General features: G+C 41.4%; 2 protein-coding genes across 2 annotated transcripts in view; both read left to right on the top strand.

The window, feature by feature from the left end:
- Positions 1-13,664, top strand: part of LOC136684431 (tyrosine-protein phosphatase non-receptor type 4-like) — a 48,823-nt gene extending 35,159 nt beyond the window's left edge. The window contains exons 12-27 of the mRNA XM_066659188.1: positions 755-927; positions 1,518-1,586; positions 2,793-2,927; positions 3,354-3,515; positions 6,159-6,312; positions 7,138-7,221; positions 7,322-7,378; positions 7,578-7,734; positions 8,731-8,897; positions 9,846-9,936; positions 10,233-10,294; positions 10,391-10,537; positions 10,697-10,825; positions 10,960-11,108; positions 11,467-11,602; positions 12,895-13,664. Coding sequence (XP_066515285.1) covers positions 755-927; positions 1,518-1,586; positions 2,793-2,927; positions 3,354-3,515; positions 6,159-6,312; positions 7,138-7,221; positions 7,322-7,378; positions 7,578-7,734; positions 8,731-8,897; positions 9,846-9,936; positions 10,233-10,294; positions 10,391-10,537; positions 10,697-10,825; positions 10,960-11,108; positions 11,467-11,602; positions 12,895-12,987 — 1,965 coding nt within the window. The 3' untranslated portion in view covers positions 12,988-13,664. The remainder of the gene's footprint in view (positions 1-754; positions 928-1,517; positions 1,587-2,792; positions 2,928-3,353; positions 3,516-6,158; positions 6,313-7,137; positions 7,222-7,321; positions 7,379-7,577; positions 7,735-8,730; positions 8,898-9,845; positions 9,937-10,232; positions 10,295-10,390; positions 10,538-10,696; positions 10,826-10,959; positions 11,109-11,466; positions 11,603-12,894) is intronic.
- Positions 13,665-18,514: 4,850 nt separating this feature from the next.
- LOC136684429 (band 4.1-like protein 5) overlaps positions 18,515-25,921 on the top strand; it is a 40,692-nt gene continuing 33,285 nt past the window's right edge. Inside the window, exons 1-2 of the mRNA XM_066659185.1 lie at positions 18,515-18,761; positions 20,028-20,230. Of these exons, the coding sequence (XP_066515282.1) occupies positions 20,051-20,230 (180 nt within the window). The 5' untranslated portion in view covers positions 18,515-18,761; positions 20,028-20,050. The remainder of the gene's footprint in view (positions 18,762-20,027; positions 20,231-25,921) is intronic.

The raw sequence follows: 25,921 nt of genomic DNA, 5'->3' as shown, positions 1-25,921 counted from the left end.
CTCTATTAAAGAAACTGGTAGGATATCACATGTTGTTCCAGCTGAAAAACATTATAGAATGACTGTTTAATGTGAAGTGTGGGTTGTGAACAGTAACAGGGAGGGTTTTAAAAGTCCAAATACTCGTTAAATACATAAAAATATCTTTCCTCTACTTCGCGGAAATTTGTTTTTCGCGGGTGGTCTTGGAACGCATCCCCCGCGGCCTCATAGGGTAAACGAACAGTTTGATTGGCTCCCTGATCTTTATTATTTATTAATAATATAATTGATCAAATATTGGTCACGGATCCTGATAGAATTTTGGCCCAGGATTCCCAGTTTAAGAGACTGGGCTTCTCTCAGACTCACAACTTTGACTCTTTTGCATTTCAAGACTTGAAAGTGTGTGTGAGCACAAGACTTAATTCTGACGTGACTTGATTCACCCCTCTGCGACTCCAGATCTTATTCACACTCCAAGTACAGAGATTTGAGACTCTTATTGGACCCTAGACTTACATTTTGGAGACTCTCTCATGGCTCAGAAACCTGAGACTTGTCTTAGACTCAGAGTTAAGACTTGTGACGACAAAGCTACAAGACCCAATTCAAACCAGACTTTTACCTCAGAGACTTGAGGTTCTACTTGGACTCAAGACTTGGCTCTGACTTGTGACTCAGAGACTCACATAACATGCCTTGTGACCCTCTCATAGTCTCTTTCTAGCTTCATCTGCCAACGTTTCATTCTTCTCTCCTCACTTTTTTCCAGAATGAGACGCGGGAGACGTTACTGGGCTTCAACATGGTGAACTACAGAGCCTGCAAGAACCTGTGGAAGACGTGTGTGGAGCACCACACTTTCTTCCGCCTGGAGCAGCCCGTCCTGCCTCAGAAGAACTTCTTTTCTCACTACTTCAGCTTAGGGTCCAAGTTCCGCTACTGGTGAGACATTGACGGTTGAAAGTAGAGAAACAATGGAGAAATTAGCCGGTCCTAGAGCAGCTGACTCTTAGATTCAGAGTCAGTTCTTAAAGACCCAGGATTCCCAGTTGAAATGATATTTTCCTCCTGTTTGTGTTCTGCTTGTCCTCAAAAAGCTTGACCTCAGTCATCGCTAACCACTGCTTGCTTTGAGTCTCGAGATGAAGGCCTTAAAAATTGATGATGCTTTTTGGGACACTTTTAGTTGTTTGGCAGAGTGTTTTGAAGGACCTCGTCCACTCTGCTCTGTTGGTTAAATATGTACGCTTTTAAAGCGTAGAGCCCAGTGCAAAACGGTGAAATGTAGGTGGTTCTCATTTGAGTTGATAGAAATGTAGGTTATGTAGGACATTAAAGGCAGCGGTCCAGTGGTCTAGAATGGCTACAGCCAAACCTACAGTAATAATAATACTGCATGTCTATTATAATAATGTTAATAATAATAATAATAATAAGCGGTATATAGGGTTTGTGATATATACCAATGTTAAACTAGACCTACAAACAAACACTTTCTCACACTCCCACCCAATGTGTGTGTGTTTTGACAGTGGAAGGACAGAAGCACAGTCAGTGCAGTACGGCAAGGAGAAGGGGATCAAGAACAGAGTGTTTGCAAGGTAACGTATATTACAAATATCTCTATAATATCTAATAATCCTTTTAATGCTCTAGGACTGTGTTTCTGTGGCTTTGTCCAACTTCAGGACATTAGCATGTCATAAAGTGAGAAATACATTGCTACGGTCACAGTTTTTACCTCAGTAATGACAACTCCACAGTAGAAGACAGAATACCATACATTTTAATGCAGGTCCAGCATAAGTAAATATTCCAAGTCATTTTGGAGCATTTCTATTGGTCCGTCTGTTAGCTCTTCACACTGTGTAAAGAGCTGCTTCTCTGTTGAAAAGTGGTAGAAAAATGAAAATGAAAAAAGTGTAGACTGTTTTCTCTAGACTGCTGCATGTACATTTGATTACATTTTGAAATAGAGCCGGTGGGATATGTGATGATATGGAATTTATGAACTTGTGAGGTCAGGAATACTCTGATAAGCTCCAAATCAAACAACCACCTTTACAATAAACAAAATACAACTGTAGTGTTTGAAGAGCTTTGGCAGACCCTTTAAAGCCCAGCAAAACCTGGAAACACATGAAGCATTGTATTAGGTGTTTATTAGTGGGTTTTTAATGAATTAAAGGGACACAATGATAATACACGGGTGATCATAGCTTTTAAAAAGAAAGATGCCACTTTAGAATAAGACTCCACTCATAAAGGTCAATAAATGGTTTAAAAAGTGTGTATTAATGGTTATTAAAATGCATTAATAACCATTTATAACACATAGAAAGAGCCACATTGACGTGCTGTTTGCCAAATAGTGAACCCACATCCATCTAAAGTTAAACGTTAGATGGTACAGAATACTAATTTATCTTTGTGTTCTTACTTACTTTGTATTACTTTGTATTACTTTGTATACCACTTTTTCGTGTGTCCCAGACACACACTGGTAGTTGTCTCTCCATGTCGATGCTGAATCGCTCTGTGTCTTCTGGACATGCTCTCGCTTTCTTTTCATTTTCAGAGTGAGTTAGATTTTGGCTTTCGACATCTGTTAAACGAGTTTGGCAGTAAGCTACTTTAACCAGCCTCAGGATGGAGTGTGAAGTGTGATTTCAGCTCTGTTTAATGTGATTTTGGCAGCATCACTTCATCTGTCGACACATTCCGTATTCACAGTCTGAATTTTTTTTCCTCGCTCTCCTCCAGTCTGATCAGAACTTCATTGATGTATAACTCTCATATTTGTCCAGATCTCCCAGCAAGCCTCTGAGCAGGAAGCTGATGGGTCTGACGGACTGGGAGGCAGTGAGCAGGAACTCTGTGTCTGAGGAGAGACTGGAGACTCAGAGCCTACCCACCCGCTCCCCTCCCGGGACCCCCAACCAGTGAGTGACCACCAGCATCTATATTTACAGATTTAACCATCTTAACTTGATCTCAGACATATACTGAGAAATATCAGCTCTAGTCCAACCTGACCGGACCCTGGATCAGAACCAGAGATATCTTCTCCAAACCTGACTATAGCCTGACTGTTCTGGTCCGACTGTGCCCCGACAGAGGTCTGTCCCGGTCCCACTGTGCCCCGACAGAGGTCTGTCCCGCTCCGACTGTGCCCCGACAGAGGTCTGTCCGACTGTGTTCCAACAGAAGTGTGCCCCAATCCGACTGTGCCCCGTAGACGTGACTGGATTAAACCTCCATTATTATATTATTATTATTTTAAGCTGTTGATTCTCTGCTGTTAATTCTGAGAATTAAAGATGAATTAAAGGAGATTAAAGCCTCCTCTTTGTTTTGTGCCCCCGCAGCAGGAATTCGTTGTTTGTTCAAGAGGGGCCCCGGCCAAGGCCGTCTTCCATGGGTCATTTGGTAGAACACGTTATTCACGCTTCGCCCAGTCTGCCTGCTTTCACCAACCACAAATCGGCCTCGTCCACTCAGGCCAACAGCATCAGCCTGGAATCCACACCGTAAGTCTGGCCCCTGGGGGAAATACACATTCAGTGGTCCACCATGATTGTACAAGGTGGTGGTGGGGGGGCCACCCCTGAATCCCACTGTAAATCACTGTTGTGAATCTGCAGTGCAGGATTCAATATAACTTCTCATTCATTAACGTCGCATTAATTTCAGTCAGATAATGTTCAGAACGTGCAACTACAGATCGACCACAGCTCACACACTCTTTGACTTAGACCCTCCAATAGACAGTGAAGGCCTCAGCTCTTCGCTGTCTTTTTTTTTTTTTTTTTTTTAATTAAAACCAAATAGAGAAAAATACAAACCTTGCACATACACTCTAGGTGCTCCGGTTTCCTCCCACAGTCCAACAAGACATGTTTGTAGTTGGATTGGCGGCTCAAAAGTGTCCGTAGGTGTGAGTGTGTGTGTGTGTGGACTGACGCCCCCTCCAGGGTGTATTCCCACCTTGCGCCCAATGATTCCAGGTAGGCTCTGGACCCACCGCGACCCTGAACTGGATACGGGTTACAGATAATGAATGAATAAATGAATTTTTCATTACATATTAATAGGCTACATCCACCATCATGAACATCTAAATCCCCATCCTTAAATTGTCTCAGGTACTTTTGGATACAGAATTATCCCCAAGATCAGAACAAGTCCATCACATGCTTCTGCATCTCCATTTTCACACTACTTCATTTTTCGTTTTTATAAAATAGCGTTTGTCTTTTTCAAATTTACACATATTACAGAGAATGTTTGAACCTTAATACTTTTACTCGTTTGAACAGCTAATAGTTGCCTTAAACTTAAAAATGTATGTAAAAAAACAATTATAAATAACAAAGATAAGTGCACAGAAAATAAGTAAATAACACGTTGCAAACCTACACTAAAAAATAAAAAGCTAAAAGATATTGCACAGTTAACAGAGTACATTTTATTCTACAGTACATAGGAAGTTGATATGATGTGTTAGAGTTTAGAATAATGTGGTGACCTCGGGACACAATCATGATTACATTTATTGATAAAAGCTGTTGAGGAGGGAAGGTGGAGGTTGTAGCTGTAGATGTTAAAAGCATTGCCCGTTGGTCAGTAGACCGTCAGTTTTTTTTAGTTTAGTCCTTTAGCTGAGCATCCTCTCTCCAGGACTGGAGTTACAGCAGTGGAGTTTACACCAGTGTTTATGTGGTGGAGGTCAAAATTACGCTGACTTTGTTTTTTGGAGTCATTTGGTTTTCAGTTTCCACAGCTTTTTTGATCAGGGAGGCCGCAGGACTCTGGCACAACCCTGCGTTCTCACTTGAGTTTCACTGGGTGAGGTTTCTTCACACACGGTCAAGAGCAAAGCTTAATTTGTCTCGTCGCTTCTTGCCCCTTCTTTTTATTATCGCGGAGGACCTATTTTTTGTTGCGTCTGTGGCTTGAAATTACGGATCCCCACCCTCCGTCACTGTCATTAAAGCGTCTCAAATGGAAAGGCAACACTTTCAGGGCTGCTGTAAAAAGTGTTTACTGCTCTCAGAGCGCCTGCATATTGCTTTGGTTTGTGGAAAACATGCCATGCTCCATTGTGCTTCTTTTAAAAAGCTGTGCCATGGACTTGGGCCTAATGACCCTGGCTGATATATTCATGACATATGGGTTTTTTTTGGCGCTCTTAAACAAGGGACCCGTTGAATAAATTCATCCCAGACCCTCTCTGTGGCATCTCTCTGTTGTGTAGATGGTGTCTCTCTCTGTACCTCCCTCCTTTACAGTCTCCTCTGAGATGTTTTTGATGACTCTGTTCATCTGGTGTCCCCTTATCCCTAAGAGCTTCAGGGTTCAGTGACAATACTCATTTTCTACCAGCACCTCTATTGGGTTTCTAATACTACGTTAGCTAAAAGCTTAACATTTGATGTAAATGTTGGCTTCGTCTTTCTAAATGCTGCAAGGAAATAAAACCTGATCGGAGAATTCCTTCGAGATTTTAACCCTTTTGTTTCCAAGCTAAATTTGATGAAGATATAAATACAAAGCACCCAAAAAATCATTAGGCCTTCTCTGAACGGCTAGAAAAGTCCCCTGCTGTGTTTGTACTGATATAGCATTGTAGTTTGTTGTCAAAATAGGGATTTTAAGATTAAAGATTACAGAGAAGATTGTAAACTGCTATGACCCAGCAGTAATATGAGATCAGAGCTCATTGGATCTGTGAGGAGAGCTTCTGTCATCAGCGCTAGAGCTTTACATGAAATCTCTCAGTGGCCACTGTGTTAGACACAGACTCTCTCGCGCTTTCTCTCTCGCACGCATTCTCTCCCGCTCTCTCTCTATGTAGTATGACATAACCATCTGCTCTCTGTCCACTCGTGCCCCCACAGTGAAACATATCACACACACACTGTACCTATCCCTGATTAAAGATGGTTTTAGAAAAGGCTGAATCAAAGCAGGAAAATCTGTAGCAGCTGCACATGAGTCCTAGGTCACTGTGTCCAACGCTAAGTGGGTACAGATGAGTTAAAGCCTAAACTGATAAATACATTAAAAAAGAAAAAATAAGAAGCATTACTAATGGACTTCTATTGAAATGTGTCTATCTGGCCTTCATTGGGAACTACCTACCTGTACATTTACCCCCATGTTCTCTGCAGTTCTCCAGAGGGTGTGGAAGGCCCGCCTCCAGCTTTGCCGCCCAAGCAGAGCAGGAAGAACCTGAGCAAACTCATTCTGTCCCACTCCCAACAAGATCTGGACAACCACATCAATGAGATGTATGACGTCCCGGTGGCTACAGACAAGACCACGGTACATACACACACACACACACACACACACACGGACAATGGTGGTACCCAGATGCTGGGCTAAAAAAGGTATTGTTTTATATCACCACCTTATTTTGCAAGAAGCCTGTTTCCACGAGACCTACAGTTTGTTTTTTTGAGCCTGTGTTTTCTAAAGATGCTGCAAGTTGGAAAAGCCCAGTAACACACAGCTGGTGAACTGAATGAGTTTCGACCAATCAGAAACAACCATGGGCTGTGACATCACAAACTAAGGCTAAAAAAAAACAGAAATTGCAGGCACCATATTAGTGCAACAGTGTTGATTAGTTACCTTCCCTCAGCAAGTCTTTAATCCCGGACAGAGAGAGAGGCTAATAGCGGGGGTCTTTTTTGTTGAAAGAAGCTGGTGCATGTCCCAGTGACTTCAGCCCCGCCCCCGACTCATGTGGTTTCATCCTCACAGTGGAATAAAACCCTCTGCTGAACTTTTTATGAATCTAATAAAGTTTCACAGTCTCATTTTAAAAGATTGCATGTTAAAACAGTGAAGTGCTCCAGGCTCCAAGTCTCCAAACACTAAAATAATAGCTGAGAATAGACTGAGATCAGCTAATAGAACCTTACACTGAATTTTACTTTTTATTTAATTATTTCCTCCGTGCAGTGCTCTCTGCATTGTTTTCCATTGTTAACCACTCAACCCAGTGTCTTCAAGTTCAGCGGGAGCGTTCACTGGTATCACAGAAAGTGAATCTCCCACAGTTCTTATAATTTTGCTTTGAATCCTTTGTGAAACTGTAGCGTAAAGTAGATTAACTTTTAAAACTTATATTTTCCCCCTCAGCTCAATGGGGCCATTCCTCATGACAATCTTGTTCTGATCAAGATGAGGCCGGATGAGAACGGAAGGTTTGGGTTCAACGTCACGGTAAGATTTGAGGAAACCACCAGGAGATGTGTTGACAGTCACTACCTGATGGTTTTATGTTTGTGTTAATTTTCTTGTGGCTGTTTGTTTCCTTATGAAGGGTGGCTCTGATCAGAAGATGCCTGTGATCGTGTCTCGAGTGGCCCCTGGAACATCGGTGAGTATCAAACACAACTTAATACACCTTTGCTGCAACATATCAATAATACAGATGTGTATTGCAGTCCCCTACCTGAATGACATCTGGACAGCGGTCTGACATTTCATGTAAAGCTCGGTGTTGTATCTTATTTCCTTTCATTAATTATTTTTTTTTTATTTTTAATCCTGCCGCTCTGTCTCATTTGTGTCTTCAGGCCGATCTGTGCGTTCCTCGTCTGAACGAAGGTGACCAGGTGGTGCTGATAAATGGACGCGATATTTCCGAGCACACACACGACCAAGTGGTCATGTTCATCAAGGCCAGCTGTGAAAGCCACTCAGGGGAGCTCCTCCTGCTGGTCAGGCCCAACGGTGAGGGGGGCACTAAAGCCAGTCTTCTGTCTTGTTGCATAAATACATGGGTTTTAGAGTTAAAGTCGATGTGAATTCAAAGCTGACCATTTTTTATATATAAAATGATTAAATAACAAAGATATGTTTTTTTTAAAACACAACTTCAGTATTTCAATGTACGTTATTTACAACATCTGTCACTGACTGATGTTCGTTACAGGGCGCTGTCATCATTTCAGCATTTAATACAAAATTTAGTTTAAAAAATACTTATATTGACAAAGCCAATAGGTTTATGTTTAATTGTGATGTTTCTTGTTTGTTCTTGGATGATTTTCAGTGGATTTTATACTTTTTCAGTGGATTTTATCTGAATTATATTTTATCGACCAAAAGGAAGAAATGTATTGTGATATAAATTTTGGCAATATTGTCCAGCCCTGATTTTCATCAAAACGTGAATGCCTATGAAATATCGTCGTATTTCTGGTGATGTCACAATGCACCAGTGGGCGGGTAGAATAACACTAACCAATAATATCACGGGGGCAGAAATTAGCATGGCAAAACAAATTTGAATTCTGCACGAATGTTTTTCTCGAAAAAATGTATTTGTCCTGGATACCCCCTGAAATTAATGGGATTTCTCTCACCAGATTTCTCTAAATAAGATCTTGTGTGACTGCAGCTTAAGGAAGGAAACGATTTATGATCTTACGTTCACTCTGAAAATAAAAATAAAAAATTCACATTTTGCCCCTTTTTTGCATTGACCCTCAGTGGTTTCCAGCAGCTCAGATCAGATCAGCAGCCTGTAGTGTTGAAACTGAGATTTTCAAATTTATCCAAAGCCTTTTGTGCGGTTAGCTTTGTCTGCTTATCGTGGGTAAACATTTCCTAGCAGAGGCTTCTGTGTTTCTGGTGAATATTCCTTTTCTTTGAAATGAATCTGAATGAAATGAATTGAATGAATGAATGAATGAAATGAATGAAAATAGCTATTTTCCTTCGTAGCCATCTACGACGTGGTGGAGGATAAGCTAGAGAATGAGCCAGATTTTCAGTACATCCCGGCAAAGTCCCCCTCTGACCCCTCTCACCTGGACCAGGACGCCTGGAGAGAATCCATGCAGCAGCTGAAAGACGGACTGTCCAGCGGAGATATACTGGCCGCATTCGATGTGAGTCTTCAGGCAAAGATACTTATCACGATGAAGCGGTTACAGAAGATGAATGAGTGAATGATAATAGAACACATTCATGTTTCATCTCCTCACTGGATCTGTTTTTTTTAGTGTCCTGTTTTGTTGCTTATAACCCATAAATTATTCCAGAAAATAGTGAATGAAAACAAAAGCCCTGAGCCAGGAACCAGCTGTAGTCTTCCAGCTGTTTCGCTTGTGTCCAAAATAGAAATCCAGAAATGTCCCCTGAAATACGTTCCATTATGATTCATTAAACTGATGCTACAAAGCGTGGGCCTGAAAGTGCAGCGTTTCTCTAAGCTTTAGCTCTCTTCAGGTTATGTAAACACACTCTCAGTGCCGTGGAAGTCAGAGCGTTCACCAGGATGTACTTCTGTCTACAAGAACTTCCTATTATTTCCTGCCTTTATTCAAACAGGCTGTGATATCTGTGTGTTTGTGTTCACAGGTTGGACAGGCATGCATTTATGCCGTAGGGAGAGGTTTTATTATCATTATTTTTGAGTAAATAGACCTGGGATCATATGCTAATGGAGTCCCTGCTCTGCCACCAGGACTCCAGCTTTCAGTGCATTGTGCTCTTCACACTTAGAAAACACGCATTGCCCAAATCTGCACCGAACACGAACATTTATTTTGTAATTATGAAGCCCAGATTAAGGGAAACCCTTTGAATAGCCGGCTCAGCAGGTAAAGCGAGCTTATCTTTAATACTAGAGCTCATGTCAGACATCCAGAAACACGCTTCCCGGAATTCCCTCCTGAGATTGGGTCACACGGATCTCAAATCTCTCTGTGTGATGTGTTACATAACCAAAACACCCGGGCGTTGCAGCACTAGCTGTGCGCACATCTGTTTGTGTAGGAAACATACAGGTAAGATATTTTTGTGATCTTTATTTATCTTGTTGCTTTCCTTTGTAGCAACTCTACCGTAAAAGACCTGGAATGACATTGTCGTGTGCCAAATTACCTCAGAATGTTTCCAAAAACCGCTACCGGGACATCTCACCTTGTGAGTAATATCAAGGGTTTAATTACTTATTATTATTATTTTTTTTATAATTTATTTGAGCATTTTTAAGAATTTCTTGTAATTCACACAATGTACAGTAATAGCACAATGTATAGTAACATGTTGTGTTTGTGGTACTGTATTTAATTCTAATTTATTATATTGTATTGTATATTTTTCTATTTTATTTTGGTTATTTTTACCTGCTGCTAGATTTTTAATAAATTTAAAAATTCTTTAAATATAAGTTTTTAAAGATTTAAAGTTTATCTATATTTATTTCTTTATTTTTACAGACGATGCCACACGAGTCATCTTGCAAGGCACAGATGACTACATCAATGCAAATTACATAAACGTGAGCCCTTGTTATTTCTCTAATTAAAGCCAATGTATCCCAATACAGATGTGTAGTAACTGTTATTACTGACTTACCGTGCTGTCCCGTTTCCAGATGGAAATTCCTGCCTCCAGCATCATCAATCGCTACATCGCCTGCCAAGGTCCGCTCCCGAACACGTGTCCGGACTTCTGGCAGATGACCTGGGAGCAGGGCTCATCTATGGTGGTCATGCTGACCACTCTAGTGGAGAGAGGACGGGTGAATATCATCTTCTGTTTAATTCTTGCATGGATTCTGCATTGGGGTTCCTCAGGGCTCAATCCTGGGCTCAATTTAATTGCAGTTGTTAACGCACAGCCCGCAATGTTTTAGTGAGTGGTCAGTGTCAGTGGGTAACCCGTGCCATCTTTGCTGCAGGTGAAGTGTCATCAGTACTGGCCCAATCCCTCAGGAACTGCCACCTATGGTAGTTTGCAGGTTTCTTGCCAGATGGAGGAGGGGAATTCCGCTTTCTTGGTCCGGGACCTGACCCTCACTCACATTGAGGTAAATCTGTTTTAGGATACTTTGGTATACCACACAGACCAAGCTAGTCAAAACAATGCTACTTTTCCAAGAAGGTTTTTATGTCCAAAGCTAAACCATCTTGCTATGGACCATCCTGTTGTTGGTTGTTCCAGACGGAGGAGAGTAGAGAGCTGACTCAGATCCAGTACGTGGCATGGCCTGACCACGGAGTTCCTGACGACTCTACGGATTTCCTGGACTTTGTGGCTTTGGTGAGGAGTAAAAGGGCTGGAAAAGACGAGCCGGTGGTTGTCCACTGCAGGTAAACACAGTGAAGAGTGACTGCTGGAAATGCTTTTTTTTACTCATAGTCTTTCTCACTCATACTCATGTTATTTCTCTTTTTCTCTCTCTCTCTCTCTCTCTCTCTCTCATTTGTTCTTTGTTGTCTTTCTGTCCCTAACTCTTCTCTTTAACTCTTACACTGTTAACTCTTTCTCTTACTTTTCTCTCACTCTTTCTCTCATTTTCACCCTCGTATTCTTTCTCTCTCTCTCTCTGCTCTCTCACTGTTTTATTTCACTCTCTCTTACTGTTCTCACACTCTTCTTTCTCCCACTCACTGTTTCTTTCTCTCTCTCTCATTTACTTTGTTCTCTCGCTCTACCTCTCTCCCCCAGCGCTGGGATTGGCCGTACAGGAGTGCTCATCACCATGGAGACAGCCATGTGTTTGATGGAATGCAGTCAGCCTGTTTATCCGCTGGAAATCGTTCGGACCATGAGGGACCAGAGAGCGATGATGATCCAGACCCCCGTGAGTGCCCTCCAAAGCCCCCCCTTCACTTCCCTCATTTACCTTCTGCTGATAACCACCCAAATTATTATTTATTTATGTTTTAATGCTTCTTCTTCTGAAACTAAAAGTATCAACAGGGAATCGAGTCTGTTTTAATGCCATAAAAGATACTATTTTTCTGTGAAGTCTTTACACTTCATGTTGAAACATTGCTGTGAGGATTTGATGGCAACCTTGAGCGCACTAGTGAAGTAAGCTAATAATGTCAAATGATTCATTCTGGATCAGATCATCTCAAAAATGAACAATGATAGTGAATGACTTCAGAGAGGACTCCCACAGCTCCACAGCCCCGTGATGAGGAGTGTATACACCTGTGGCCAACACTTAACTTGGGGCATTGTGACCTGTATGTGTGTGTGGGGGGGCAGCAATGGTTGTACCTTAAAGCGACATTAGGTAGCATTTTTACCTTACGATTACAGCTACAAAATCACTGTGATGATCCATTGAGGTAGAACAGTGAAAATAGAGCCTCAGTCATTGCTACTCCAGGCTCAGCACTGCAGAAACTGCACTATGTAACTTTTGGAGGAGGGTAGGAAACCATCCCGAATCCCTTTCCTTAATTTCAGGACAGTGCTGTAAAAATGACTCTAGGGGGAGCCCAGGAGTAAAAATACTAAATCTTAAAAATTAGAGGCGTAGTTTATGGAACGCAGGGAGCAGAAGAAAATGTATCTGGACAGTAATGTGTATTGTGATGACACAGCAGCTGTTTAAAGCAGTTATTCTGCCTTTTAATGAAGGACGCCTGCCCCAGGGCTCAGAGCAGAGGCAGGTTACTGGTTAAGCATAGGACCGACAGACACACACACACACACACACACATTCCTGCTTACATTTATATAACATGAGGTGTAACATTGAGATGTCTTTTGTCGACAGATCTTCTAATGAGTGATGTCTGTTTATTTAAGAGTGCCCAGCTTCAGTTCACAAACATACACACGCACACACACACACACAGCACGTTCTGAGGCAGCTGCCCATTCCCAATCTCAAGGGTCAGCCAGACCTGTGTAGCAAGGAACTATGTGATGATCTGGAGTGGAATCTGTGATTCAGAACTGTTCTAACATCAGTTCCTCACCTCACTCTCGTGCCTGAATGCCATCAAATCCACACAGCGATATTCCAACATCTACTATAAAACATTCCAAGAACAGTTGATAGAAGATCATTTCTGAATGGTGGCTCAGAATGTTTGACTGACCCTTGTGTCCTCTGTGTTTTCTTGTCTTCCTCAGAGCCAGTTCAAGTTTGTGTGCGAGGCCATTCTGAAGGTGTACGAGGAGGGTCTGGTGAAGCCTCTCAAGACCATGCCACATAAACCTGACTAATGGACACCACCTGTCACCATCACATATCATCACACATCAACACAGACCATCACAGACCTTCACTGACCACCACTGACCTTCTTCACACCAAGGCCTAAAACCTGCTCCACGTACGGATGTCCAGAGTCTTGGGAAAGTCTGCACTCCATTTCACAACACATTGGCCAAGCAGACGCCCTCGGTGTTTCAGTTAGGGTTTGTTTTTGCCGAGGAATTTCTCAAAAAAGTTCTTAAAATTCGGACTCAAATAGTTGGATTGGTCTAAATGTAAGCCAAGGCTTTTCCCAAGGCTCCCCAAGGATCACACACCAAAAGCAAATGATAAACAACAACAACAACAACAAAACTAAGTTCTTGAGCCAGGAATATACAATATATATTGGACATGAAAACAAGCACTATTGCACTTTACGCTGGCAAAAGGGACAATTCGCCAAGCTTCGAGAAGAGGGATGGGAAAAGAAAAAAAATAAGAGATGAAAATGAAAAATCCAACAAAGATGAATCTGGTACTTGTAGGGACTTTGAGTCTTCAGGGTTTAAGAGCAAATGAGAGATATATAAATATATATATATATATAAATATATAGATAGACAGATAGATCTATGTATGTTGATAATTGAAATAGTGGAGATTGCTGTGGTGCCATATGTAAGTACCGAAGGGCAGGCCCATGAGTGAGTGATCTTAATATTTTTCTTCTTCCTTTTCATGTTTTCTTTTGTCGTTTTCTTTTACCGTGCTCGGCTCGCTGACCCACGCCATCCTCCGACACTGAGGAGGGTTTTTTTTTTAATTCTATTTATTGTGTTTTACTTTCAAACTGAGCCCTGCTCATTGAACAGATCTCTTTGTCAAAACCAATTGACTTAAGCTGAATAATGCACTATAGGTCCAAGGTTTGTAGACACCTTTAATAATATTATTATTATTAATTAGTTATATCAGCTGTGTTAAAGGGACACTAGGTAAGATTTGACTCCCCCTAGAGATGTTTAATTCATTAATTCCTCCAAAAGTTACATAGTGCAGTTTCTGCACTACTGCCCTGTGGAGCATCACAATAATTCTGAAGCTGTAATTTTAAGGTGAATATACTACCTAGTGTTCCTTTAAGGTGCACCTGTCACCACATAAGCCTAGGTCACTGTGCCCTAGACCAAGGGTTTAAACCGCCCTGTGTTGGAGTGATAGAGCTCCATCCACCATCTTGAAGGTGAGCTGGAAGGAGTTAGAACTCCTCAACCATCGTCAGCACCAGTCCTCACTAATATTCTCACGGCTGATTGTCATCAAACCCTCCTGGAGATGATTCAACGGCTAGAATAAAAGTCCTTCATTTCAGAACAAATTGTACAAGTGCTTACAAACCTTTGGCCCTATAGTGCTGTTCATTATTTTCATATGAGTTATTATTTATTATCTTTGCTGGTTTTATTATATAATTCGTGCAGTTGTCAGGAGACCCAGAGCACTTTGTGTTACAGAAGATTTTCTTCATTTCTGATTTAATTTTTAAAAAAGTGACTGCTTTGCAGCCTGCAGCTTTGATATTTAAAGCATGACCTTGGACTCAAGGGTCGTGCTTCAGATATTTATAAGACATAATTAATCAACTTTCACGAGTACATCAAGGAGAATCCCACTGATTGTTTTTTTTTTCCAATGTTACCACAGCTCATTGATGGAAAGTGGTTTGGTGAGAAATATGACCTTGTAAAGAAACTAAATGATTTCTTTACAGTGGTTGTGAATGGAACCAGACGTCCCCATGTCTACAGGATGAACACAGCCGTCTGTTTACTCTCCAAAACCACTAGTGAACATACAGGAGTCTTCTCTGTTTTATGGATGATGTTGAAACATTACATTGATTTGACACTATCCTACTGTTCCCTAATGATTGGGAATTTTAGGACAGAAACGTCTGTGATGTACCGCATTCGTAAACACTTCCTGTAATAACTTTCAGTGAGAAGCTTTTCGAGGCCTTGGACGTCTGGTTGCATTCACAAATACCAAAATATTCTGATGCTGTAAATTTCTTTAGAACTGGATATTTGACACCAAACCACTCTCAGTGGCTCTATTTAAGTCTCAAAATGGGACTACTTTTTATTTAATTAAAGGTGCAGTGTGTAAGATTTAGAGTGACATCTGGGGGTCTGGGTACAGATTGCAACCAACAGAAAAACCTTGCTCAAGAAGACCCTCTAGAGCCAGTGTTTGTGTGTGTTCTGGACTAAGGTAGAAATGTGGTTTGCTGTACTTTATTCCAGGGGTCACCAGTCTTGTCCACAAACGGCCGGTGTAGCTGCAGGTTTTCATCCCAATCAAACAGGAGCACACACTGTTTAACTGTTTAGAGAGGAGACTAGTTGATTAAACAAGTAGAATCAGATGTGCTCTGCTTAAATCTAATGAAAACCTGCAGCCACTCTGGCCCTTTGTGGATAAGATTGTTGACCCATGCTTTATTCCATTTCTTAGAATCCCCAAAATCATACACGCTGTAACTTTAAGCTTCAGTACTACAGTGGGACTGGAAAGAAAGTGTGTGTGTGTGTTTGTATACGTGTTTGTGTGTGTCTCCATTTGTGCCTCTTGAATTTGCTGGTAATTCACACAGCCTAATGGCCACAGCTTCTCAAAGCCATCATCACTGACCTCAGAACAGTTCCAGTGAAGGAATGAAATGACATGAGGCCTGATGATCATCTCAGCAGCAGATTCACCACTTTATTTCTAGTACATCACCATATGCAACTTGTTGGTTGAAGGACAAACGAACGTAAAGACAAAGCTCTCTACTTCACAACTGGAATATGAATATTTTAAACAAATAAACCCAAAAATAAATAGAAATGTTGTGCTAAACATTGCGGAAGAAAATGCCAGAAGGTCAGTATGTTCCCTGAAGAGGGGGTTGTTTGCTTCTTCTGTCTTAGGGACTCAACAAAACATGGCATTTGACCAGGGGTGCCCAGACTTGACATAGCTTCTTCCTCATCACTTAAAGTGCATATGTGATTAAGTTGTATCGCGCCTATGTTCCTAAACCTCTGACAAGCTTGTGTGGAGCTTCTATTGCTGTGTCAGCAACACTCTGTCGGGGGCGCTCGAGCATATGCAGGACAGCAGGAGAGAGATCAGTGCCAACAAGTTTTCATCCCTCTGTGTGTTTGTGTATTCACTTGTCTTGTTTCCTGTGTGTGTGTGTGTGTGTGTGTGTGTGTGTGTGTGTGTGTGTGTGTAAATAGAATGCAGTTCTGTTTATGTGCTGAGGTATTATTTTATCCAACTTCCTGCCTAGTATTTTGTCACAAAATATTCTCCTTTTAGCCCTTTAGCTAAAACTCACCAATAACACAATGCATCATCTGTGAGGGTGAAGGAAGCACAGGCTCATTACGAGGCAAATACAGCATCACCGTGTTTGCGATTCAAAATGCTTGGAGGAGAACACTAACATCTCAGTTATAATTTGTATACACCCGACACTTCTCTTCCAACTCTTTTCTCCAAATGTGTGTGTGTGTGTGTGTGTAGCCAAGTCACTGAGGCTCAGGACTTGGCTTTATATACATTAGTGAAAGGGAAAAAAAAAATCACATATTTACAGTTTTCCAAGCCCAAATGTAGTTGGTCAGCCAAGACGAGCTACATGGCTAAACCTGTAGCGGCAGCCATTTAAAAACTATGTTTTGGTTTGTTTTTTTATAGCTAGCATTGTGTCATAGTGTCCAAAACAACATGAATAAATCTATTTGAGGTTAATTTGACAGGTGTGATGAGTTAGGCATGCTAGCAATGCTAACTGGTGGCTATAAGCTTTCAAGCTACTTGATAGCAACATTAGCCTAATAGTTCCAAGATAAAAACAAATGAAGCTTACTTGTTATCTTAAGATTTAATAGCTGACATTTGTGGTAAATAAATATTTTTTTTTAACAAACTCGTGCTTTATTTATTGCAGTGTTCAGGATAGAAAGCTGACTGTGTTCGGTCAATTGTTTCTCATGTTTACTTAGCCTAGCCTGACTTTAGGCCTCATTCAGATGAAATATGCTAATGTTTTTCTACACAATCAGCATTTACTGAGCTGTCTCTCTGGGAAAAGCCCTTGAGCCCATGTCCCAATTTCACCAGCTGTTTCTCCATGCCCTGTTAAGGATGCTGCTGCTCAAACTGATCACCGTTTACCAAGTAATCGACTGGAAATTGAGTATTTGTGAAATCTCCAGTGGTACTGGACAATACACCTGGGTCGAAAGCTTGAAACGTTAAGAGTGGGTACCAAGTCATTTCTTAAAATGATGCGACATGTTGGACAATTTAGGTTTTTAGGACCAATCGATATCTCTCCTCTTGAATGTCCACCTTAAAACACATCCAGCATACGATTCAGGTTTTGGTTAGTGTTGAGGTATTTAAAAAAAAAAAAAAATTTTTTTTTTTTTTTTTTTTGGAACAGCGCTGGTCATAAAAGCTACTCTGACATTGTAATTGAACCATTTATTACATCTCATTGACATTATATTTATCATTATTTTTTTTTCTTTTTTCCTAAGGACACCTGCAACAGAAAGTGAAAATGTCATTTTGTGCCACTTGTTGATTTTTGTAAATATTCTAGACTGTGTGAATACAATGTTGTATATTAAAAAAATGTTTAAAATAAAAGGGAAAATGTGATGTTTTCTTTCCCTTCTTCTTTTGTTTTCTTTTTGCACCACATACACATTATAAATTTGCCTTTCAATGTAATACACAACAACTTATGTTGTGCTAATATTAACCCCCAGTGGAGCATTAACAGCCTGCTCAATGTGAGTGAGGTACTAGTCTGGTGCCCCATAGTTAAACTGAAAGTAAGAAAGCAAACTGCTAAATAGAAGGGAGGAAAATATTAAATTAAGAAAACAAATTATTAAACTGTGGGAATTGTTCATTAAATTGAGACAACATTATAAGCTTTGCCTTGACTTTTTCTGGGGCTCTGAACTTAAGAATACATTCTCTTTATAGGTTTTGCTGAGACTTGGTGAGATTCTTCTTACAGGTGAATAAAACCCCAAAATATCCAGAGGATGGTGCTGTTGTAAAAATTACCTGCAAGCACCTGTTAAAGATGGGGTAGAGATTGAGACACTAAAATCATAAGGTCATATATATATATATATAAAACCTTGTCCTTGCACCCAATTGTAGACACTGGGCTCACTGCAATCTTGATCATGAATCTGTTGAATCTGTTAATGAATGACGTATTATGGGGAAAAAAACAACGCAAACATGTGCCATAACATTAATGCTAAGTATAATTATTATTCTACATTTCAAATTACTGCCACCCAAAACATGGATTTTTCCATGAGTCCCTCCCACCTTCAAGACGCATCACCAGAAGGTGGCTTTTCTAATCTTTAAAGGGGAAATTTTCTCTTTTGAGACATTTGTGACTCGGTGTAGGAGGTGAGGGTTCATGTTTACATGTAAACTATCAGTGGTTACATTTCTCACTTTGGTTGAAGTTCCTCTTTAAAATAAATCCCGTACATTTTCGCGCTGCCTCTTTAAACCTAAATCCACTTTTAGGGATTTTAGGGCGACGTCACATCCTGAAGGGGAGAAGAGACAACCCTCCTACCTTTTCTCTTTGGGAAAATTCTTCCAATTGTGTAGTTGTTTGTGGATTAAAGACGGAAAAACATGAACTCTACGGAGTTTTCTGATGTTTTCTGATGTTTGTGATCGTGTACCAGGGCTGAAAGTGAGTATCCACATCCATTCCTCTTTTATATGTTTGAATCAACAAGTTGCAGCGCACTTCTTATTTGGAACTTTCCATTCCACCTTAAATAGAGTAGAAGTTGCATGTACTTTGAATGCCATTTAAGGTGGAACGGAAGATCCCAAATAAAGCCAAGATTGTGAGAGGCGCAGATAACGGTTAAACACCTGAAATGGCTTTATTTAACTTATTTATTTATAATATGGGCGTAGGTACAGTAGAATAGAAAATACAACAGAAATGGATAAATATCAGTGTAATTAGTCTGTTTCTTTCAAATGTTACCCGACCTGTTTCTGAGAGCAGCAGGTTGAATCGGAATAACGTTAAGATTCGTTTACAGAGCAAACTAAAGTGTTTTTTGTGTCGAATACGTGAATAAAACAAGAGATTAAAAACAGTTTTACCTTAAAAACCGATTCAAATGTATTCAGTGTTCCCGTAAAATTAAGCGAAACGGGTCCAACAGGTTTTATAAAAAACAAATACCGTTACATTATCTACAATAATATATTTACTTATAGTAAACATTAAGGAATACGTTATGACACAGTTACAATAAATATACGCTATTAAATATAACTCTTATCCGTTTAACTGGGTTGTAACGGTTCGTCAACGGTCCCGACTTAAAGGGCATCTCCACCGGACTTTCAGAATTTTCCTGTAAATTTTTAAAGTCTGTACAAAATAATTAACAACGCTTTACATTTGAAATTCTCCATTTCAGTCTCGTTTATTGTTCTTAGTGGTGGTCAACGGAACCAGACATCCGTCTTTAAACTGTAGGAACTTAGTATAGGACATTATGAACAGTTTAATTTAATATAGGATATATATTTTATATATATTTTTAATCGTATGGTAATTTGTGATTTATAAGCTCCTTTTTAAATAATCCTCAAACTCAGGAGACATGTTTAGGTTCAGCTGTGGTTTTAGATTATAAATAAAATGGCTATGTTTGTGTTGCAGACATTATGACAGCTTGTTCCCATCACCACCACTGTCAACTCTAAATGTACCTAAAGGTTAATAAACACACATTTATCAGAGGTGCTGTATGGAGTGGGGTTCTCGAATCTAAACCAGAAAGTGAATATCTGTGACACACTCCTTTGTTTATTATAACATGGTGTGTACAAGATAATGGGAGAGAATATCTCTCAGTGAAACGCGGACAGAAAACTACATGAGCTGTGTTTTCATCTCTGTATTCTCCCTCGCTCTCTCCATTTCCCTCAGGTGTTATCCGCAGGTCCAGCGCCATGCTGAGTTTTCTGCGCCGGACGCTTGGCCGGCGCTCGGCTCGGAAGGCAGCGGACAGAGCGCGGCTGAGAGAGGCGCAGAGAGCCAACACGCACATCCCCGCCGCCGGAGACAACAAAAACGTCATCACCTGCAGAGTGTCCATGCTGGACGGGACGGATGTCAGCGTGGACTTACCGGTCTGTATCACAGCTGGAGTTTACTGATCGTGGTGGTTGGTTTCTGTGCAGCCATTGGTTGTCTGCAGAGATGGAAAATCAAGCAACTGAAGGGGAAAAAGAAAATTTTTAGTGTGATTTTAAAAGAAACTTTATGCCAATTCCGGGCCTTTTCCTTTGCTAAATTACTACACTTGAAATGTTGCATTACCACCAGTAGTGCGGTGGCAAAGGGCTCAACACGCTTGGAGGAGAACACTGAATGACAGTGCCTTTGGATCTGTTTAATGAGCTGTTATTAGAGGGTGTTTGTTGGAAGACTCCTGTAGTGCCTTTGGGCGTTTAGTGTTAATTATGAAAGTGATGCAGTTTTCCTGGTAATTCTGGCACATGCACTTCCACCACACCTTTCAGAACCTCTCATTAAGCCTGTGCCTTTTCTAAAATATGCCTCAGCGATAACATACACCTGGATTGTATGAAGGAGTAAGCTGTAGTCGGCTTGGTTTTTCTCAGTAGTATGTTTTGGAAGCTCTCCTCATATGGATTTGCGTCATTCCTCCTAAAGACAGTTGGCCTTCTGTGTTTGATTTGATGTTTATGTTGGTAGCATTGATTTAATAGTTTCTGCAGCAGATACTTTGATGTATTTTACCTTAAGAATGCTTCATTTTCATGTCCCAACCCTCTGAGAGAGTAAATCAGGAGCTGTCTTCTGACCCCCTCAAGTTCTGCTGGATCTTCTTCATATGTCTTTTGAAAAATCATTTATTACTATAACTGTAAGACCTCTGAACCTCTGTAAAATTTCCTTGAGAAGCCTCCAGGCGGTATCCTTCAAAATGAATTGTGCGGTGGTTATCCCTGCTTTCTGCTTTCTCTCACTTCTTGGTTCTCTAGAGATTCGCTCATGTTTACGTTACCTGAAGCAGGGGGTGGAAGGGCAGCGTGGTCAGAGAGCTGGTGTTGTCAGCGTTAATGAGTGGCCGAGCTGGGCTCATCTAGCTGTGGTCACTGAGCCGTGGCTCGGACAGTTGCGTGTCACGGTGTGTGCTGCTTGAGTTTAATACCATGATCCCCTTCAAACGCCCCGTGGTCATGTGACTGAGAGGGCAGTGAATGGAGCCAACAGTTGACTCGCCTCAGCCTCTTAATGCCTCTGTGTTTACTCCAGGACCACTGCCTCAGGACTTCTCATGGGCCCCATCTGGACTGGACGCCTCATTTGTTTTTATTTATCTTATTTGGTGCCTATAGCAGAGTGTTTTAAGGCTAAAGCTTTGTGGTGATGCTTGTTGATTTTATACTCATGAAACTTTGAGGAGATATGTAATATTAAAAAATGTAAAATGATATCAGTGAATATTTGAAGAAACAAATTGTGTTAATACATTTAACACATTATTAACATGTCACCTGTGTGGATGACGTACATATCGTTTAAGGACTTTAGAAATTGTTTTGGTACCAGTACATTAATAGAACCTTAATCTCAGAAGCTGATTTTATTAAATTGCTTTTTATGTGAATCACAAAAGCATTTACATTACTCTGTAGGGCTGTGTGATGTTGGAAAAAAATGTTAGACTTATTGAGCTGGAAGGACTGTATCTCCTGGCTGGCCTGGGAACTTTTGGGGCTCTCCCTGGAGGCGCTGCTGAAATTTGCAAGACTCTTGCAGTGCTTTGTGCACTCTGTTGCCACCATGACACTGAATTGGACTAAGCAATGATGATTGAATAGAATTATACTGTATGTACAGAAATGAAGAAATATATTGTGATATAGGGCGGCACGGTGGCACAGCAGGTAGTGTCGCAGTCACACAACTCAAGGTACCCACTCGATTCCCGCTCTGGGTGACTGTCTGTGAGGAGTTGGCATGTTTTCCCTGTGTCTGCGTGGGTTTCCTCCGGGTGCTCCGGTTTCCTCCCACAGTCCAAAAACTCACGTTGGTAGGTGGATCGGCGACTCAAAAGTGTTCATAGGTGTGAGTGTGTGAGTGAATGTGTGAGTGTGTGTGTTGCCCTGTGAAAGACTGGCGCCCCCTCCAGGGTGTATTCCTGCCTTGCGCCCAATGTTTCCACGTAGGCTCTGGACCCACTGCGACCCTGAAATGGATAAGCGGTTACAGATAATGGATGGATGGATATTGTGATATAAATTTTGGCCATATCGTCCAGCTCGACTTGAGAGGACTGAGGATGAACTGTCATTTCTTAAACTGCTATACAGTTGGTTTCAATGCTGCAAACAGAAGCAGGAAAGTAGTTAGGATCTGAACTGATTTTGAAGTGGGGCATGAGGGTGTGTAAATGCACTACTCAGCTAACCATGACACCAATGTTTTCATATAAAACTTATATATCAGTCTAGGCTAAAGTCAGATCAGTGGTCTGCAGATGTCTCGCCATGTCTCCAGGAGCCCTTAAATGGCAGTGAAGGATGTTCTCCTGTAGATTAGTTGTAAAGAAAAAGAAGCATGTGAATTTTTCTTTAGTTTCCAGCAGCAAAAAGATTGGAGCTTGACGTGTTTGGCTTAATTTGCCTTTCTTGATACTGCATGCCATGTGATGTGGTAATTGCACATGTGCGTATTATGATGATGGTGCTGAGACTATATATTGAACAGCTCTGTTACTCACTCTGTACGTATAGAATTATGTAACTCCCACCTAAGATAATAAGCCTGATTTCACACGGTATTACATTATTAGGCCTCTCTCTCTGGCCTCTGTCGATTATCTTAAATCTACCTCACATTTGTCTTCTCTCTGCCGTGTTCTCATCTTGAGAGCTAGACCATTACATTCTTTTGAAAGTCCTTCTTATCTACAGTAGGATACTGAATGTAATGCCTTGCCTTGTAAGAAGTGTAAACAGAGGCCGTGGATTGTTTCTCTTTCACAATGTGAAGTGATTCATTCCAGCGCCGCACTCCTGTTTCCTTCAGAAATGCCTTTGAGTTAACTGGAATCATTCAATTCAAGAATTACATCAGCAAATGTTTTTGTCAGACCAACACCTGTAGCTTTTCCTTGGAAATTAAATCAAACAAATTATATTTAAGACCTCTTCAAAAAAGCTCAATCTCAGGGTTGTTAGTTCATGCCCCACATTAGGTGTTACTTTAAAAGTGATGGAACCTGTTACCTTCTGGGCCAAGCTCACTTCTCTAAGTTTGGGCCATGGCTGCCCCCCATTTACTTGGGACCAGTATGCCACTTGTTTGACTAAACTGGTGGGGAGTGAAGGAACAGTGCTGTCTCCTCCCTCAACATCCACACCACCCTTGAGCAAGGCACCTGGCCTCCAACTGCTCCCTGGGATCTGGGCTGGCTGTTCACTAGGGCTGAATGATTTGGAGTGAAATATCTAAATTTTGATAAGAAACATAAGCAGGTGCTGCTTTAATTTTGAATGCTGAGAGAGTCACTGGGGAGTTGTTTCCATGTACAGAGCACAGGTAGTTTCAGTTGTATAGGAGCTAAATATCACCGCATTCAACTTAAGATATGTTTCTTGATAATGTAGTATGTCATTCATTCATTCATTATCTGTAGCCGCTTATCCAATTCAGGGTTGCGGTGGGTCCAGAGCCTACCTGGAATCATTGGGCGTAAGGCAGGGTATACACCCTGGAGGGGGCGCCAGTCCTTCACAGGGCAACACACACACTCACACATTCACTCACACCAACGGACACTTTGGAGTCACCAATCCACCTACCAACGTGTGTTTTTGGACTGTGGGAGGAAACCGGAGCACCCGGAGGAAACCTACACGGACACAGGGAGAACACACCAACTCCTCACAGACAGTCACCCGGAGCGGGAATCGAACCCATAACTTCCAGGTCCCTGGAGCTGTGTATGTAGTATGTCATTAACAATAAAAAATTGCAGGTATTAACATCTGAAAATTGAACTCTTTGAAAATAGGATTCATCTTTCAACTCTACTGTCCACTGCTGTGTGCAGCAAAAGGGTACTTGAACCCGAAGACCAGCCTTTAAGTCGACCCTAGAATCAAATCAGTTCAGCCAACAGTTCACAAGTTGCACTTTCAAATACAGCTTTAATAAATCACATCCCTCCTCCATTTACTGAAAGGGAGCCCATCTTTAGGACAGAGATGTAGAGCAAGGAGATAAAACAAGCCATGAAAGACATCAAGCTGCACAAACATGCACAGTCTTCCCACTGTATATCAAATAACAGGCCTCCTAAAAGGGTTTCCATGGGATACTCTTAAATTGCATCCACCACTGGCCCAGTATATGACTGGTTTCTCTGCACTGTCTGCCCTGTGATTTACCAGCTTGACGTCCCATCCTCCAGACAGTGGAGGCCCCAGGATTCATGGGACGTGGTGCTGAGAGAGATTTCTCAAGCCCCTCGCGGTAACTTGTGTGCAGGAAGCCAGGCAAAGGAATGTAAAAGGCCGAGAGCAGCTCTGGAAAAAGCCTCCGCAGAACAATGCGATCTGGGAAGCCCAGGGCTCACTGGAGCGCACAAAGGGCTCTTTGTGTGGATTTCCGCGAGTCCGCTGAGACGCTTTTGTGCGCTATGCCAACTCACTGAGGCCGGACAGAGCAGCCCAAGCCTACGGGCATCCAGACCCAGATCTACTCAGCGCTGCACACTCAGAGATGGAACCTAGCGGGTCATGGATCTTCACACTAGGGTTGGGGCTAGTGTGGCATGTTTACCGTTTTCCAGCGAGGAAATATTTCACGTTGTTATAAATTATAAGGCAAACATATATACGGTTTAGCATTCATAGGCGTAACTGCAGCTGTGTGTCACTCACAACCAAGCCACTATAAACACGCTTGTAGGAGAAGGCTAACTGCTCTCAAATCCCTAATGAATTCTTGTCCACTCATCAGTTGCCCTGGTGTTATACCTCAGACCTTGTTTGTGCCCCCCCACCCACCCCCGTGCAGTGTGTGGTGAATCCTTCCTTTTGTTCCTGCCCTTGGTCATAGGTCAGGGCCCTCTCTTTGCTTTGACTGACCAGCTTTGACTCATTGTCTGTGGTTGGACTTTGGGCTTGGATCTTGGTTTTGAGTCTCTCAGTGATTGCCCCAAAGTGCTATTCCTACTTTTTCTTGCTTTTCTCAAGCTGGAGTATGGTCAGGAGCGAGGGAGTGGCTGGTACGGCCCCTCTCCTGTGTTCCAGGATTAATTCTCAGGAAAGCGATTCATTTTGAAGTGATATTTTGGTGCAGATTTGGTTCCTTAAAATGGGGCCTGTTTATAAGACCTCCTGATGAATTGCAGCTTCAAAGAAAAGAGGCATGTAAAAGTCTTGACATTATTTTATATACTGTTACAGTTCTCCTTCAAGCATGTTGAGCTATAAACATAAAAACAAAAACATATATCTCTAATATAGTAACTTTAGCGGAGAAGGAGAACACCTTCTTAACGTTCAGTGGAAGTCAATGTCAGAACGTTTAATTCCAAGATATTTTGGAGCACTTTTATTGGTCCATTCACTATGAAATGATACACTTCAGCACTTAGTGGTGTATAGTTATTAGCTGCCGATCCACATCACAATCTAGGTAACAAAGCTAGGTGCAGCATTCTCCTGGCATATCCCTCCTTAACGTGGTTATTGGTCCTCAAAGCTTTACATTGGAATTATTACAAGTGTTATACATTACGTACCTATTAATTTGCTGTGCTCTGCCTCCCCTACAAT

The sequence above is a fragment of the Hoplias malabaricus genome, unplaced genomic scaffold (assembly GCF_029633855.1).
Source record: "Hoplias malabaricus isolate fHopMal1 unplaced genomic scaffold, fHopMal1.hap1 scaffold_62, whole genome shotgun sequence".
Classification (NCBI taxonomy): Eukaryota; Metazoa; Chordata; class Actinopteri; order Characiformes; family Erythrinidae; genus Hoplias; species Hoplias malabaricus.
Note: the sequence above shows the minus strand (reverse complement) of the source record. Positions and strands in the feature narration are given on the sequence as shown.